Here is a 12,609-nt window from a genome sequence, read left to right as displayed (position 1 = left end):
GATGGAGAGATGGCAGAGCCTGGCAGAAAGGCCAGCCCTGACCCCCAGGAAGTCCCCACCCAGCATTTCAGGCTCCTCAGCTGTCACATCGCACTCCCTGGGACGGCTGGCACAGCCATGGGAACAAACACGTCATTCCGACTGTGGGCATGGCTCGGGTGCTCGTGAACACAGGGTCAACTTCACTCAGAGCATGTGATAGAAGGGTTCCCCAAGGATTATACCCGTCAGCAGATCAGGCCTCCTAGTAACCCTACGGGACTAGTAAGCATTTGCCTGGGATTCTGCTGTCTGTTAAGTATAGTGAGAAGAAAGAAGGAAAGATGCGCTCGCCCCAGGCAAAGCGCACTGGCGTGTGGAGGCTCTGGCCAGCACTCTGCCCCAGTGAGCTGAGGCCGTGAAGGCGCAGAAGTATCGCAGCCACCTTCTGGAAGAATGTCGAGAAGTCTTTGGTGGCATTTCCTTTGGCCACTTTGTTTTTCAAGGCCATCTCCTCAATGGTGTCCTGGAGAAACTTAGCCAGCTCGAGCTTGACCCGCAGCTGCTTCTTCATCTTCTCCTCCTGCAAGGTTAAAGAGAGGGGGCGCTGCACTCCCCTGAGACCCCCATCCGCCACCCAGCTGGCCTCCCTGCTCCACCAAACCGAGGCCACTGCCCACTCTCCCCCTGCTCTGTGCCATTCCTCAGGCCACCCAAGACACAGTGCTGCATCATGACTCCTCAGCAGGCAGCATGGGTTAGAATAGCATGTTTCAGCTCTTTTTTCCCCATACTCAGAGTAAGAAATATGTTTTACATCTCAACCCCGTACCCACACCACACATGGGTATGCGTGCACAAGTGCGTCCAATAAGACAAACATGGCACAGAGCCAGGCTCACTCTCATCTAGAGGCCATGCATTCTGAAATTTTCCCTTCTATTCACAGTTTTAAAAAACATTTGCAACCAGTGCCTCCTCTGCCATGAGACCAGAAGAACTGGATGGTGCCTGGCTACCTTTACCAAACATTTTGATCAAAGAATCCTGATCAAAACGGGGAAGATGCAGAACAGAATTTCAAATTCTCATGGACTCCAGACTTTCTGGAGCCATGGAGGTTGAATGAACCCCTGAAACTATTGCCCTGAGATAATCTTTAAACCTTAAACCAAAAATATCCCCTGAAGTCTTCTTAAAACCAAACAATAGTTTATCTTAACTAGTAAAAAAGGTCTGCCTTGAGCATTATGCTCTTTTAAGAACTGTCTATCTATATGGGATCAAACAGACAACAGCAACTGCAAAGGTTAGACAATAAGCTTAGGGGGCTGTGAGTTTATATTAATGAGGGAGGAACAACTCAGAAAAGGAGGGTGAGAATGGCTGCACAACTCGAAAAATGTAATCAGTGTCACTGAACTGTACACGTAGAAACTGTTGAACTGGTGTTTGTTTTGCTGTGTATATTTTCAACAGCAACAACAACAAAATAAATTTAAAAAAAAAAAAAAAAGTTTGCTGTGACCGCCTAGGCCACGGGTTGGCAAACATTTCCTGTAAGAGGCCAGAGAGTAAAGATGTTAGGCTTTGCAGCCAGACGTCCGTCACAGTTTCTTAACTCGGCTGTTGCAACCCAAAAGGGTGTGGCTGTGTCCCGTAAGACTGCAGACACAAACAGGCTGGAGGCGCTGATTACCCATCCTCATAATGGGTCCCAACCTGTGGTTTGAAAAACAGTGGTCTAGGGGAACCATATTTTAAAACACATTTAAAGAGGAACACATCAGAAGCTGAGCGTCCATTAAATAATCCTGGTACAGCAGCAAGACTGAATTACGAGGACAACATAAAGCCCCAAAATATCTAACCCCTGAAATCTGGTCAACAAATGAGATCGTTAAGTAACGTCAAACCCATTCCGAAATGAGCTCATCCCATCGCCATTCCTGTCACCTTGACAGACTGGGTCTCAAACGTGGACGGCAGCATGTTGGGGAACAGCTTCACGGCCACAGGAAGCAGGAACTCCATGAAGGGCACCACCACGAAGACAAGGAACGGGACCAGGCGGAAGAGGTCGGCACATATCCGGAGAAACTGGGAAAGGGGGTGAAAACCTGTTAGTAGGGAAGAGTGAGGAAGGGCTGTGGCAGGAGCAGGCTGTTGTGAGTGGTTCTCATGTAACAGCTTAGAGGTTCAACCATAGCCGGGGCTTCAGAGGAACCAGCAGTAGCTCTGAGTTCCTACAAGTCCTGAAGGAGCGTGCAGACTGGGTGCCAGGTCGTCTTCAGGAAAGCGGGGTGGGGTGTAACCCTGTCCATAGGGCAACACGCTCTCATGATTCACTCACCCAGAGGGATCTACCCAGGGCCTACTGGGGTCATGTGTGGTGGAAATAACTTGAGACAGACGTGGGCCTGCCCCACGGGACTCAGAGGTCAGCCAGACAGCAGGAACAGGTGAAGGTCCTAGCAGCGGACAGCATGGGAGCCCTGCCTGTTCAGCGTGATGGCGAGAATACCCACCCATAGAAGCTTCTAGAAAAGAATGCTGGCCACATACTTCTTTTGTCACTCCTAAGATGGTCAGATTTAAGACCATAATGCAAAGCAATACTTTTTAAAAAATTCCATAGTGTTTCATAAATATCAATAAACTCATGCCGTGAAAGGAATATGAAACGTGAAATAACCCAAGGTCCCTAAGGACAGTGAACAGTCCTGCAGGCCCCCAGAGCTCCACTTTCTCTTTAATCGATTACTACTTATAGTACTACTGCTTACACACAAAACCTTCTAGGCTCTTAGGAACCAACAATGTTGCTCTTAGCTGCTCCTGAGTCGGCCCTGGCTCAGACAACCCCATGCGCAGTGAGATCAGACCGTTGTGATCCATCGGGTTTTCATTGGCTGATTTTTCAGAAGTAGATCACTAGGCCTCTCCTCCTAGTCTCCTGATCTGGAACCTGTTCAGCATCATAGCAACACACAAGCCTCCACTGACAGGCGAGTGGTGGCCGCACATGAGGCGCGCTGGCCAGGAACCAAATCTGGGTCTCCCTCACAGAAGGTAAGAATTCTACCACTGAACCACCACGGCCCTGACTTTAAGAGCATGCATATACCCTTCTTTTAATCATATTTTCAGCCCAGATTTAGCATTCATGAAGATTCCTATCCAAACCAGTCTTTACTCTGATGGTCACAAAATAGTGATTTTCAACTCAAGCACACTAATCTCCAGATCTCCCCATCTGAGGTAGGAAGAACCCTGCTTCCTTGCACATTTTACCTTTCTATTTATTATCAAAATGAACTCATGGATACCTACATTTTTAAAATAGTTTATAATTCATTACTGTCTTTATGCTCAAATGGTCCCAGACTTGGCCAGGGGAGACCCTTCAAATTGGCTACCGTGTTTTTTTGACATGCCCTCATTATTTTCTTAGCAGCTTTATTGAGGTGTAACTTACATGTCATAACATTTACCCATTGCAAGTATACAAACTCAGTGATTTTAAGTAAATTTATAGACTGTGAAATCATCACTAAAATCCAGTTTTAGAACATTTTCGTCATACCACAAAGTTCCACCATGTCCAGCTGCTGTTGGTCTCCATTCCCACCCCCAACCCCAGGCAAACACTGACTTGATTTCTGTTTCTATAAATGTGCCTTTTCTGGACATTTCCTATAAATGGAACCATACAAACTCTGCTGTCTTTTGTGTCTGGCTCCTGCTATCAGGTGCACAGAGGTTTAGGATTGTTACAGCTTCTCGACAAGCTGACGCCTCTGTCATTATGAAATGATCCTCCTTATCCCAGGTAATGTCTTTTGTTCTTGCATCCACTGTGTCTGATACTAACGTAGCCGCTCCTGCTTTCTTCCGCCCAGTGTCAGCCTGGTCCGTCTTTGTCTATCCTTCCACTTTTACCATATTTGTGTCTTTCTATTTAAAGTGTGTTTCTTATAGGCAGCATATAGTTGTGTCCTGCTTTTTTTATCCAATCTGACAATCTCAACCATTTAATTAACAAACTAAAAAAGAAAAAACATATTATCATCTCAATAGATGTGTAAAAAGCATCTGACAAAATCCAAAATCCATTCCTGATAAAAAATCCAATGGAATCTACAAAAAAGCTATTACAACAAATAACTAAGTGTGGTAAGTCTGCAAGGTACAAGATCAGTGTGTGAAAAATCAACGGTATTTCTATATACTCGTGCTTAAGAGCTCGGCTGCTAACTAAAAGGTCAGCGGTTCAAATCCACCAGCCGCTCCTTGGAGACCCTGTGAGGCAGTTCCACTCTGTTGAACAGGGTCACCATGAGTTGGAATCAGCTCGACAGCAACGGGTTTGGTTTTTGGCTTAGCAATAAACAACTGGAAATTGAAATTTTAAAAAGACCATTTATAATAGCATCAAAAAATACAAAATCATCGAGACCAGGGGAGCCCCCAAATCTAAGGGCCAGAAATAATCTTTAAACATTGAACTGAAATTATCCACTGAAGCCATCATGAAACTAAACAACAGATCAGGCCCAGTCAATAAAGAACATTGGCTGGAGCACAGCACTCTTATAAGGCACTATATACACGAGTATAAACTGAGCACAGTTGATCTAAAGAGCAGATGGGAACCCTAAGGGCAGAGCCCAAATGAATGGTGGTGACACAATACGGGCAGAGACAGGGAGAACGGCGACACAGTGTGAAGTATGCAATCAGTGTCACCGAGCTGTTCATGGAGAAATTGTGAATGAACGTATGTGTGGCTGTGGATACCACTACCAAAAATAAATAAATATTAAAAAAACACATGAAAGCACACGCTACTGCCCGGAGGAGTTAAAGAGGCCTGCTTTGTTCCCCACCAGGCACAACCAGAGTCCTCCCCCCACCCCACCCCCAAGTCTTTCTTATCTTCTGGCACAGAAAGATGTTCCAGGCCCATCTTGTACCACCCCTGCCCAGACCTAGAATCAGCCACGTCTCCAAGGGGCCCTGCCCTTTCTGTAGGGAAGGGCATTAGAAGCTAAAGTCCAGGCAAGGGTGTGCTCTTACTACTGGGGTGCCGCTGCTTCTCAGCACGGCCACCAAACAGAAGGAAGCAAACTACTGGGCAGGAGGAAGGATCATGTCAGCAATTGAACAGAAGCTAAGTCCCAAAATAGCAGAGGAGATCAATTCATGACCACTCCTACATAATTCTCAGTACCCTTCATTGTGCTCACGCAGAGCCTGTGCACAGACCAAGAGACAGTCGTTCGAACAGAACAAGGGGATACTGCATGGTTTAAAGTCAGGAAAGGTGTGTGTCAGGGCTGCATCCTTTCACCACACTTACTCAATCTGTATGCTGAGCAAATAATCCGAGAAGCTGGACTACTTAAAGAGGAACGGGGCATCAGGATTGGAGGAAGACTCATCAACAACCTGCGTTATACAGATGACACAACCGTGCTTGCTGAAAGTGAAGAGGACTTGAAGCACTTACTGATGAAGATCAAAGACCACAGCCTTTAGTATGGATTACACCTCAACATAAAAACAGAAGTCCTAACAACTGGACCAATAAGCAACATCATGAAAAACAGGGAAAATATTGAAGTTGTTAAGGATTTCATTTTACTTGGATCCACAATCAATGCCCATGGAAGTAGCAGCCAAAAAATCAAACGACGCGTTGCAATGGGCAAATCTGCTGCAAAAGACCTCTTAAAGTGTTTAAAAGCAAAGATGTCGTTTTGAGGACTAAGGTGCGCCTGACCCAAACCATGGTGTTTTCAATTGCCTCAGATGCATGTGAAAGCTGGACAATGAATAAGGAAGACCAAAAAAGAACTGACACCTTTGAATTGTGTTGGTGAAGAATACTGAATATCCCATGGACTGCCAGAGGAAAGAACAAGTCTGTCTTAGAAGAAGTACAGCCAGAATGCTCCTTAGAAGTGAGGACGGTGAGACTTTGTCTCACGTACTTTGGACATGTTATCAGGAGGGACCAGTCCCTGGAGAAGGACTTCATGCTTGGTAAAGTAGATGGTCAGTGATAAAGAGGAAGACCCTCAACAAGATGGATTGAAACAGTGGCTGCAACAATGGGCTCAAGCATAACAACAATTGTTAGGATGGTGCATGACTGGGCGGTGTTTCATTCTGTTGTACATAAGGTCGCTTTCGAGTCGGAACCCACTCATTGGCACCAAACAACAACATGGGGGTTGGTTCATAACTACAGGTTATATGTAAGTCAGAGATTCATAACCCAGGCAACTGCCTGTATTTAAGCTACAATTTGCTCTAAAATCAATGTCCAACGAATGCAACCAGGATGACTCTGAAATTCATTCTAATAGAGCACTTTCCTCTTCCAATTGTCAATATGTTCCCATCTAAAATATAATTCCTTGAGAAAACAAACAAACAAAAAAACCCAGTTCTGGAGAACAAGTATTAAACTAGAAGCCACTTACTGTCATCCATAACAAGGAACTAACTCCCAAGACCATTCAAATCACATTCTCACTTTCTCCTCAAATTAATCCTCAGACAGGCAATTCCAAGCAGCTGCGTGTGACTAGGACGACCACAAGTAGGGAAGGGGCATTTCTGGCCTTTCCCTTGGTGGCGCTGGGGCCATCATTAGGACACAAGGGGTTTGAAGCTGTCACTTATTCCCTGGGAAATAGCCAAGAAAGAAAAGAAAAGGAAGGAAAGAAGAAAGAAAAGCTTACAATGCGACTGCCAGCTATCTCACTGACAAAATTCGAGAGACCCAGAAGGTGTACAGCATCGATTTCTGAGCACGTTTCTCTTGGAAAAGTTACTGTTCAATGAGTGTGAAAAATAAAACTAGGCACAATCAATGATGCAGTAACCCTCCCTGCCCTCTAAAGCATCCTCACACAATCCCGATTCTCTCTTAGATTCCAAAAGTGAATGGAAGCACTCCAGATGCTAAGACTACCGAGCAGCTTTGTGGATGTCAAGAGGCTGCCCAGCCTTCCCACCAGGGGTCCTACTGGATGTCTCAGCCCCAATGGCAGAGAAGCTACACAACTACAACAAAACCACACTGCCGGCAACCTGCTGCACCTTAGACATTCCTAACAAGGTGCTTAGAAGCACACGCCACAATCTTAATATCAGACGAAGCAGACTTTAAGACAAATAAAGACGGACATTATATAGTGATAAAAGGGTCAATTAAAGAGATTTAACCATCATAAATATATATGTACCCAACACCGAGGCGCCTAAATATATAAAGCAAACACCAATAGAATTGAAGGGAGAAATAGATAATACTACAATAACAGTTGGAGACTTCAATACATTCCTTTAATACTGGACAGAACATCTAGAAAGAAGATCAACAAGGAAACAGAGGGCCTGAATGACACTATAAACCAACTTGACTTAACAGACGTATATAGAACGCTCCACCCAAAACAGTACAATATACGTTCTTCTCCAGTACATATGGATCATTCTCCAGGCACAGACTACATTTTAGGTCACGAAGCAAGTCTTGATAAATTTAAAAAGACTGAAATCATACAAAGTATTTCCTCTGACCACAACAGAGTAAAGCAAGAAATCAATAATTGATCAAGAAACTCCCAACAAAAAAAGTTCTGGACCAGATGGCTTCACTGGGGAATTCTACAAAACATTTAGAGAAGAACTGACGCTAATACTGTTTAAACTCTTCCAAAAGATAGAGTAGGAAGGAATACACCCTAATTCATTCTATGAAGCAAACATAACCCTGATACTCAAACTAGACAAAGACACCACAAGAAAAGAAAACTACAGGCCATTATCTCTTATGAATGTAGATGCAAAAATCCTCAACAAAATATTAGCAAACAAAATCCAACAGCATATTAAAAGAGTCATACATCATGACCAAGTAGGATATATTACAGGAATGCAGGGATGGTTAAACATTAGAAAATCAATCTACGTAATACACCACATCAATACAACAAAGAAGAAAAACCACATGATCACCTCTATGGATGCAGAAAAAGTATTTGATAAAATCCAACACCCTTCCTTGATGAAAACCCTAAAGAAGATCAGAATAGAAGGGACATACCTCACTATGATTCAGGGCATACATGAAAAGCCAATGACCAACGTTATACTTAATGGAGAAAGACTAAGAGCTTTTGCCTTGAAATTGGGAGCAAGACAAGAATGCCTGCTTTCACCACTTCTATTCAATATTGTATTAGAAGTCCTAGCCAGAAGCAATAATACAAGAAAAAGAAATACAAGGTACCCAGATGGGAAAAACTCACTACCAACGAGTCAATTCCACTGCACCACCAGGCCTCCTAACCAGATTGGAAAAGAAGTAAAATTATCTCTATTAGCGGATTATATGATTCTATACACGGAAAATCTCAAAGACTCCAAAAAAATTCTGCAGCTAATAGAGGAATTTAGCAAAGCTGCAGGGTACAAAGTCAACAAACAACAGCTGGGTTTCTTTACACTAGCAATGAGAAATCTGAAAGGAAAATTAGGAAAACAATTCCATCTACCACAGCATCTAAGACAATAAAATACCAAAAACCAAACCTACTGCTGTCGAGTTGATTCCGACCCATAGCTACCCTAGAGGACAGAGCAGAACTGCCCCATGGGGTTTCCAAGGCTGTAAATCTTTACAAAAGTAGGCTTCCACATCTTTCTCCCGTGGTGCGACTGGTAGGTTTGAACCACTGACCTTTTGGTTAACAGCCGAGCACTTAACCATTGTACCACCAGGGCTCCAGAGAATAAAATACCTAGGAATAAATCTAACCAGGGCTATGAAGGACTTAAACAATGAAAACTATACAACTCTGCTAAAGATATTAAAGAAGATTTAAATAAATGGGAAGATATTCCATGCTCACGGATTGGAAGACTTAATATTGTTAAGATGTCAACACTACCCAAAGCAATCTACAGATGCAATGCAATCCCAATCTAAATTCCAAAACCCTTCTTTACAGAAATAGAAAAACCAATCCTCCACGTTATATGGAATGGCAAGAGGCCCCAAATAGCTAAAGTAATGTTGAAAGAGAAGAACAAAGTAGGAGGACTCACACTTCCTGATTTTAAAACATACTATACAGCTACAGTAATCAAAACAGCCTGGGTCTGGTATAACAACAGACACACAGACCAATGGAATAGATTTCAGAGTCCAGAAATAAACCCACACATCTATGGTCAACTGATTTTTGACAAGGATACACAATTTGATGGGAAAAGGAGTCCCTTCAATAAATGGTGCTGGGAAAAATGGATTTCCACATGCAGAAAAATGAGAACGGTTCCATGCCTCACATCATACACAAAAACAAATTCAAAATGGATTAAAGACCTAAATGTGCAAATTAAAACCATAAAATTCTTAGAAGAACAAGCAGGGGCAATGCTGTCAAGCCTAGCTTTCAACAATGGATTATCTAATGTAATAACAAAAGCACTAACAGCAAAAGACAAAATAAATAAATGGGACCTCATAAAAATTAGTAACTTTTGTTGATCGAAAGACTTTAACAAAAAAATGAAAAGACAACCTAGTAAATGAGAGAATATCCTCAGAAACCATACACACAACAAGAATCTAATAACCAAAACATATATAAAATTTCTACAACTTAACAACAACAAAATAACCCAATCATAAAACGGACAAAGGACTTGAACAGACATTTCACCGAAGAGGACATTCAAATGGCCACCAAACACATGAAAAGATGGCAGCATCATTAGCCATCAGAGAGATGCAAATCAAAACCACAATCAGATATCATTTCACTCCCAATAGAATGGCTAAGATTAAAAAAAAAAAAAAGTTGATGAAAATGTGGGAAAACTGGAACCCTTCTCCACTGCTGATGGGAATGCAAAATGGTACAACCATTGTGGAAAACGGTGATTCCACTTCTAGGTATATACTCAAAAGATCTGAAAGCAGAGACTCAAAAAGAGACTTGGACACCAATGTTCACTGCAGCACTATTCACAACAGCCCAAAGGTGGAAGAAACAACCTAAATGCCCATGAAAACATGAATGGATAAACAAGACATAGTATATAGATACAACAAAATACTACTCAGTCATTAGGAGAAATGAAGTCTTGATACACGCAACAGTATGGATGGAGCTTGAAGACATTATTCTGAGTGAAATAAGACAATCACAAAAGGACAAATACTATATGATCTCAATTATATAAAAAGACAAGAAAAGGCAAATGTATAGAGATCAAAGTTTACCAGAGGTTACCATGGGCGGGAGGGAGGGGGAAAAGGGGTTAATGGTGATGGAAAAATCGAATTAACCAAGGGTAGAGTTGCACAGCTGATTACTGTAATTGCTGTTAATAAGTTGTACACCTGTAAAAAGGTAAATTGGCAAAAGTCGTGTGACACATATATTTATGAAAACAAAAAATAGAGTAGCTGCTGAGATTGCTTATGTATGACCAAACACCTCATAGGATTTGGTTTCTTGGTCTGGAGGTTTACAGTCATGGTTTCATGGGACATCCCAGTTAACTGGCCTAATAACGTCTTCAGTGCTTCTGTTCTACCTCCTAGTTCACTGCGTAGTGCCTGGGGTCTTAAAAGCCTGCAAGCGGCCATCCAAGGCATAACTGGTCTGTATTCACCTGGAACAATAGCAGGAGAGTTAGAGATAGGAGGAGGAAATGTAAAACGTAACCACCTCGAGAATAGATTTGAGGCACTGAACACTAATGACCGAAGGCCAGACAAGTTGTGGGATGACATCAAGGACATCATACGTGAAGAAAGCAAAAGGTCATTAAAAAAACAGGAAAGAAAAAAAGACCAAAATGGATGTCAGAAGAGACTGAAATTTGCTCTTGAACAGAGAGTAGCTAAAGCAAATGGAAGAAATGATGAAGTAAAAGAGCTGAACAGAAGATTTCAAAGAGCAGCTCCAGAAGACAAAATAAAGTATTATAATGAAATGCACGAAGACCTGGAGTTAGAAAACCAAAAAGGAAAAACACGTTCGGCATTTCTCAAGCTGAAAGAACTGAAGAGAAAATTCAAATCTTGAACTGCAATACTGAAGGATTCCACGGGGAAAATATTAAATGACCCAGGAAGCATCGAAAGAAGATGGGAGGAATACACAGAGTCACTGCACCAAAAAGAACTGGTTAACGTTCTACCATTTCAGGAGACAGCATATGATCAAGAACTAATTGTACTGAAGGAAGAAGTCCAAGCAACACTGAAGGTATTGGTGAAAAACAAGGCTCCAGGAATTGACGGAATACCAACTGAGATGTTCCAACAAATGGATGCACCACTAGAACTGCTCACTCATCTATGCCAAGAAATTTGGAAGACAGCTACCTGGCCAGTGAGTGAAAGAGATCTATATCTGTGCTCATTCCAAATAAAGGTGATTTAACAGAATGTGCAAATTATAAAACAGTATCATTAATATCACACACAGGTAAAATTTTGCTGAAGATAATTCAAAAACAGGTGCAGCGGTACATCAAAAGGGGAACTGCTAGAAATTCAAGCTAGATTCAGAAGAGGATGTGGAATGAGGGATATCATTGCTGATGTCAGATGGAGCCTGGCTGAAAGCAGAGAATACCAGAAAGACATTTACCTGTGTTTCATTGACTATGCAAAGGCATTCGACTGTGTGGACCATAACAAGTTATGGATAACACTGCAAAGAGTGGGAATTCCAGAACACTTAATTGTGCCCATGCAGAACCTGTACATAGACCAAGAGGCAGTCATTCGAACAGAACAAGGGGATACTGCATGGTTTAAAATCAGAAAAAGGGTCCATCAGGGTTGTATCCTTTCACCATACTGATTCAATCTGTATGCTGAGCAAATAATCCAAGAAACTGAACTATATGAAGAAGAACGTGACATCAGGATTGGAGGAAGACTCATTAACAACATATGAAACGCAGACGACACAACCTTGCTTATTGAAAGTAAAGTCGACTTGAAGCACTTGCTGATGAGGATCAAGACTACAGCCTTCAGTATGGATTACACCCAACATAAAGAAAACAAAAATCCTCACAACTGGACCAATAAGCAACATCATGATAAAGGGACATACTGAAGTGTCAAGGATTTCATTTTATTTAAATCCATAATCAACACCCACGGAAGCAGCAGTCAAGAAATCAAACAATGTATTGCACTGGGCAAAATCTGCTGCAAAAGAGCTCTTTAAAGTGTTAAAAAGATATTACCTTGAAGACAAGGTGCACCTAACCCAAGCCACGGTACTTTCAATCACCTCATATGCATGCAAAAGCTGGAAAACGTATAAGGAAGACTGAAGAAGAATTGCTGCTTTTGAATTATGGTGTTGGCGAAAAATATTGACTATACCATGTGTCTTAGGCTGGATTCTCTAGAGAAGCAAAACCAGTAAAGTGCATAAATATATATATAGAGAGAGAGATTAAATCAAGGAAACAGCTCACATGATTGTAGAGGCTAGAACGTCCCAAGTCCGTGGATCAGGGTAGAGGCCTCTCCCAAGTCACACAGCTGCAGAAGCTGGCAAGCCCAAGATC

At 42.3% G+C, this 12,609-nt stretch overlaps 1 protein-coding gene across 3 annotated transcripts in view; it reads right to left on the bottom strand.

Moving 5' to 3' along the window:
- LETM1 (leucine zipper and EF-hand containing transmembrane protein 1) overlaps window positions 1-12,609 on the bottom strand; it is a 64,503-nt gene that overhangs the window by 29,666 nt on the left and 22,228 nt on the right. For all 3 annotated transcript variants that reach the window (XM_023737983.1, XM_023737984.1, XM_012557607.2), the window contains 2 exons: window positions 1,936-2,079; window positions 425-562 (listed from right to left, as the gene is read on the bottom strand). In XM_023737983.1, coding sequence (XP_023593751.1) covers window positions 425-562; window positions 1,936-2,079 — 282 coding nt within the window. The remainder of the gene's footprint in view (window positions 1-424; window positions 563-1,935; window positions 2,080-12,609) is intronic.

Source organism: Trichechus manatus, unplaced genomic scaffold (assembly GCF_000243295.1).
Source record: "Trichechus manatus latirostris isolate Lorelei unplaced genomic scaffold, TriManLat1.0 scaffold00111, whole genome shotgun sequence".
NCBI lineage: Eukaryota > Metazoa > Chordata > Mammalia > Sirenia > Trichechidae > Trichechus > Trichechus manatus.
Note: the sequence above shows the minus strand (reverse complement) of the source record. Positions and strands in the feature narration are given on the sequence as shown.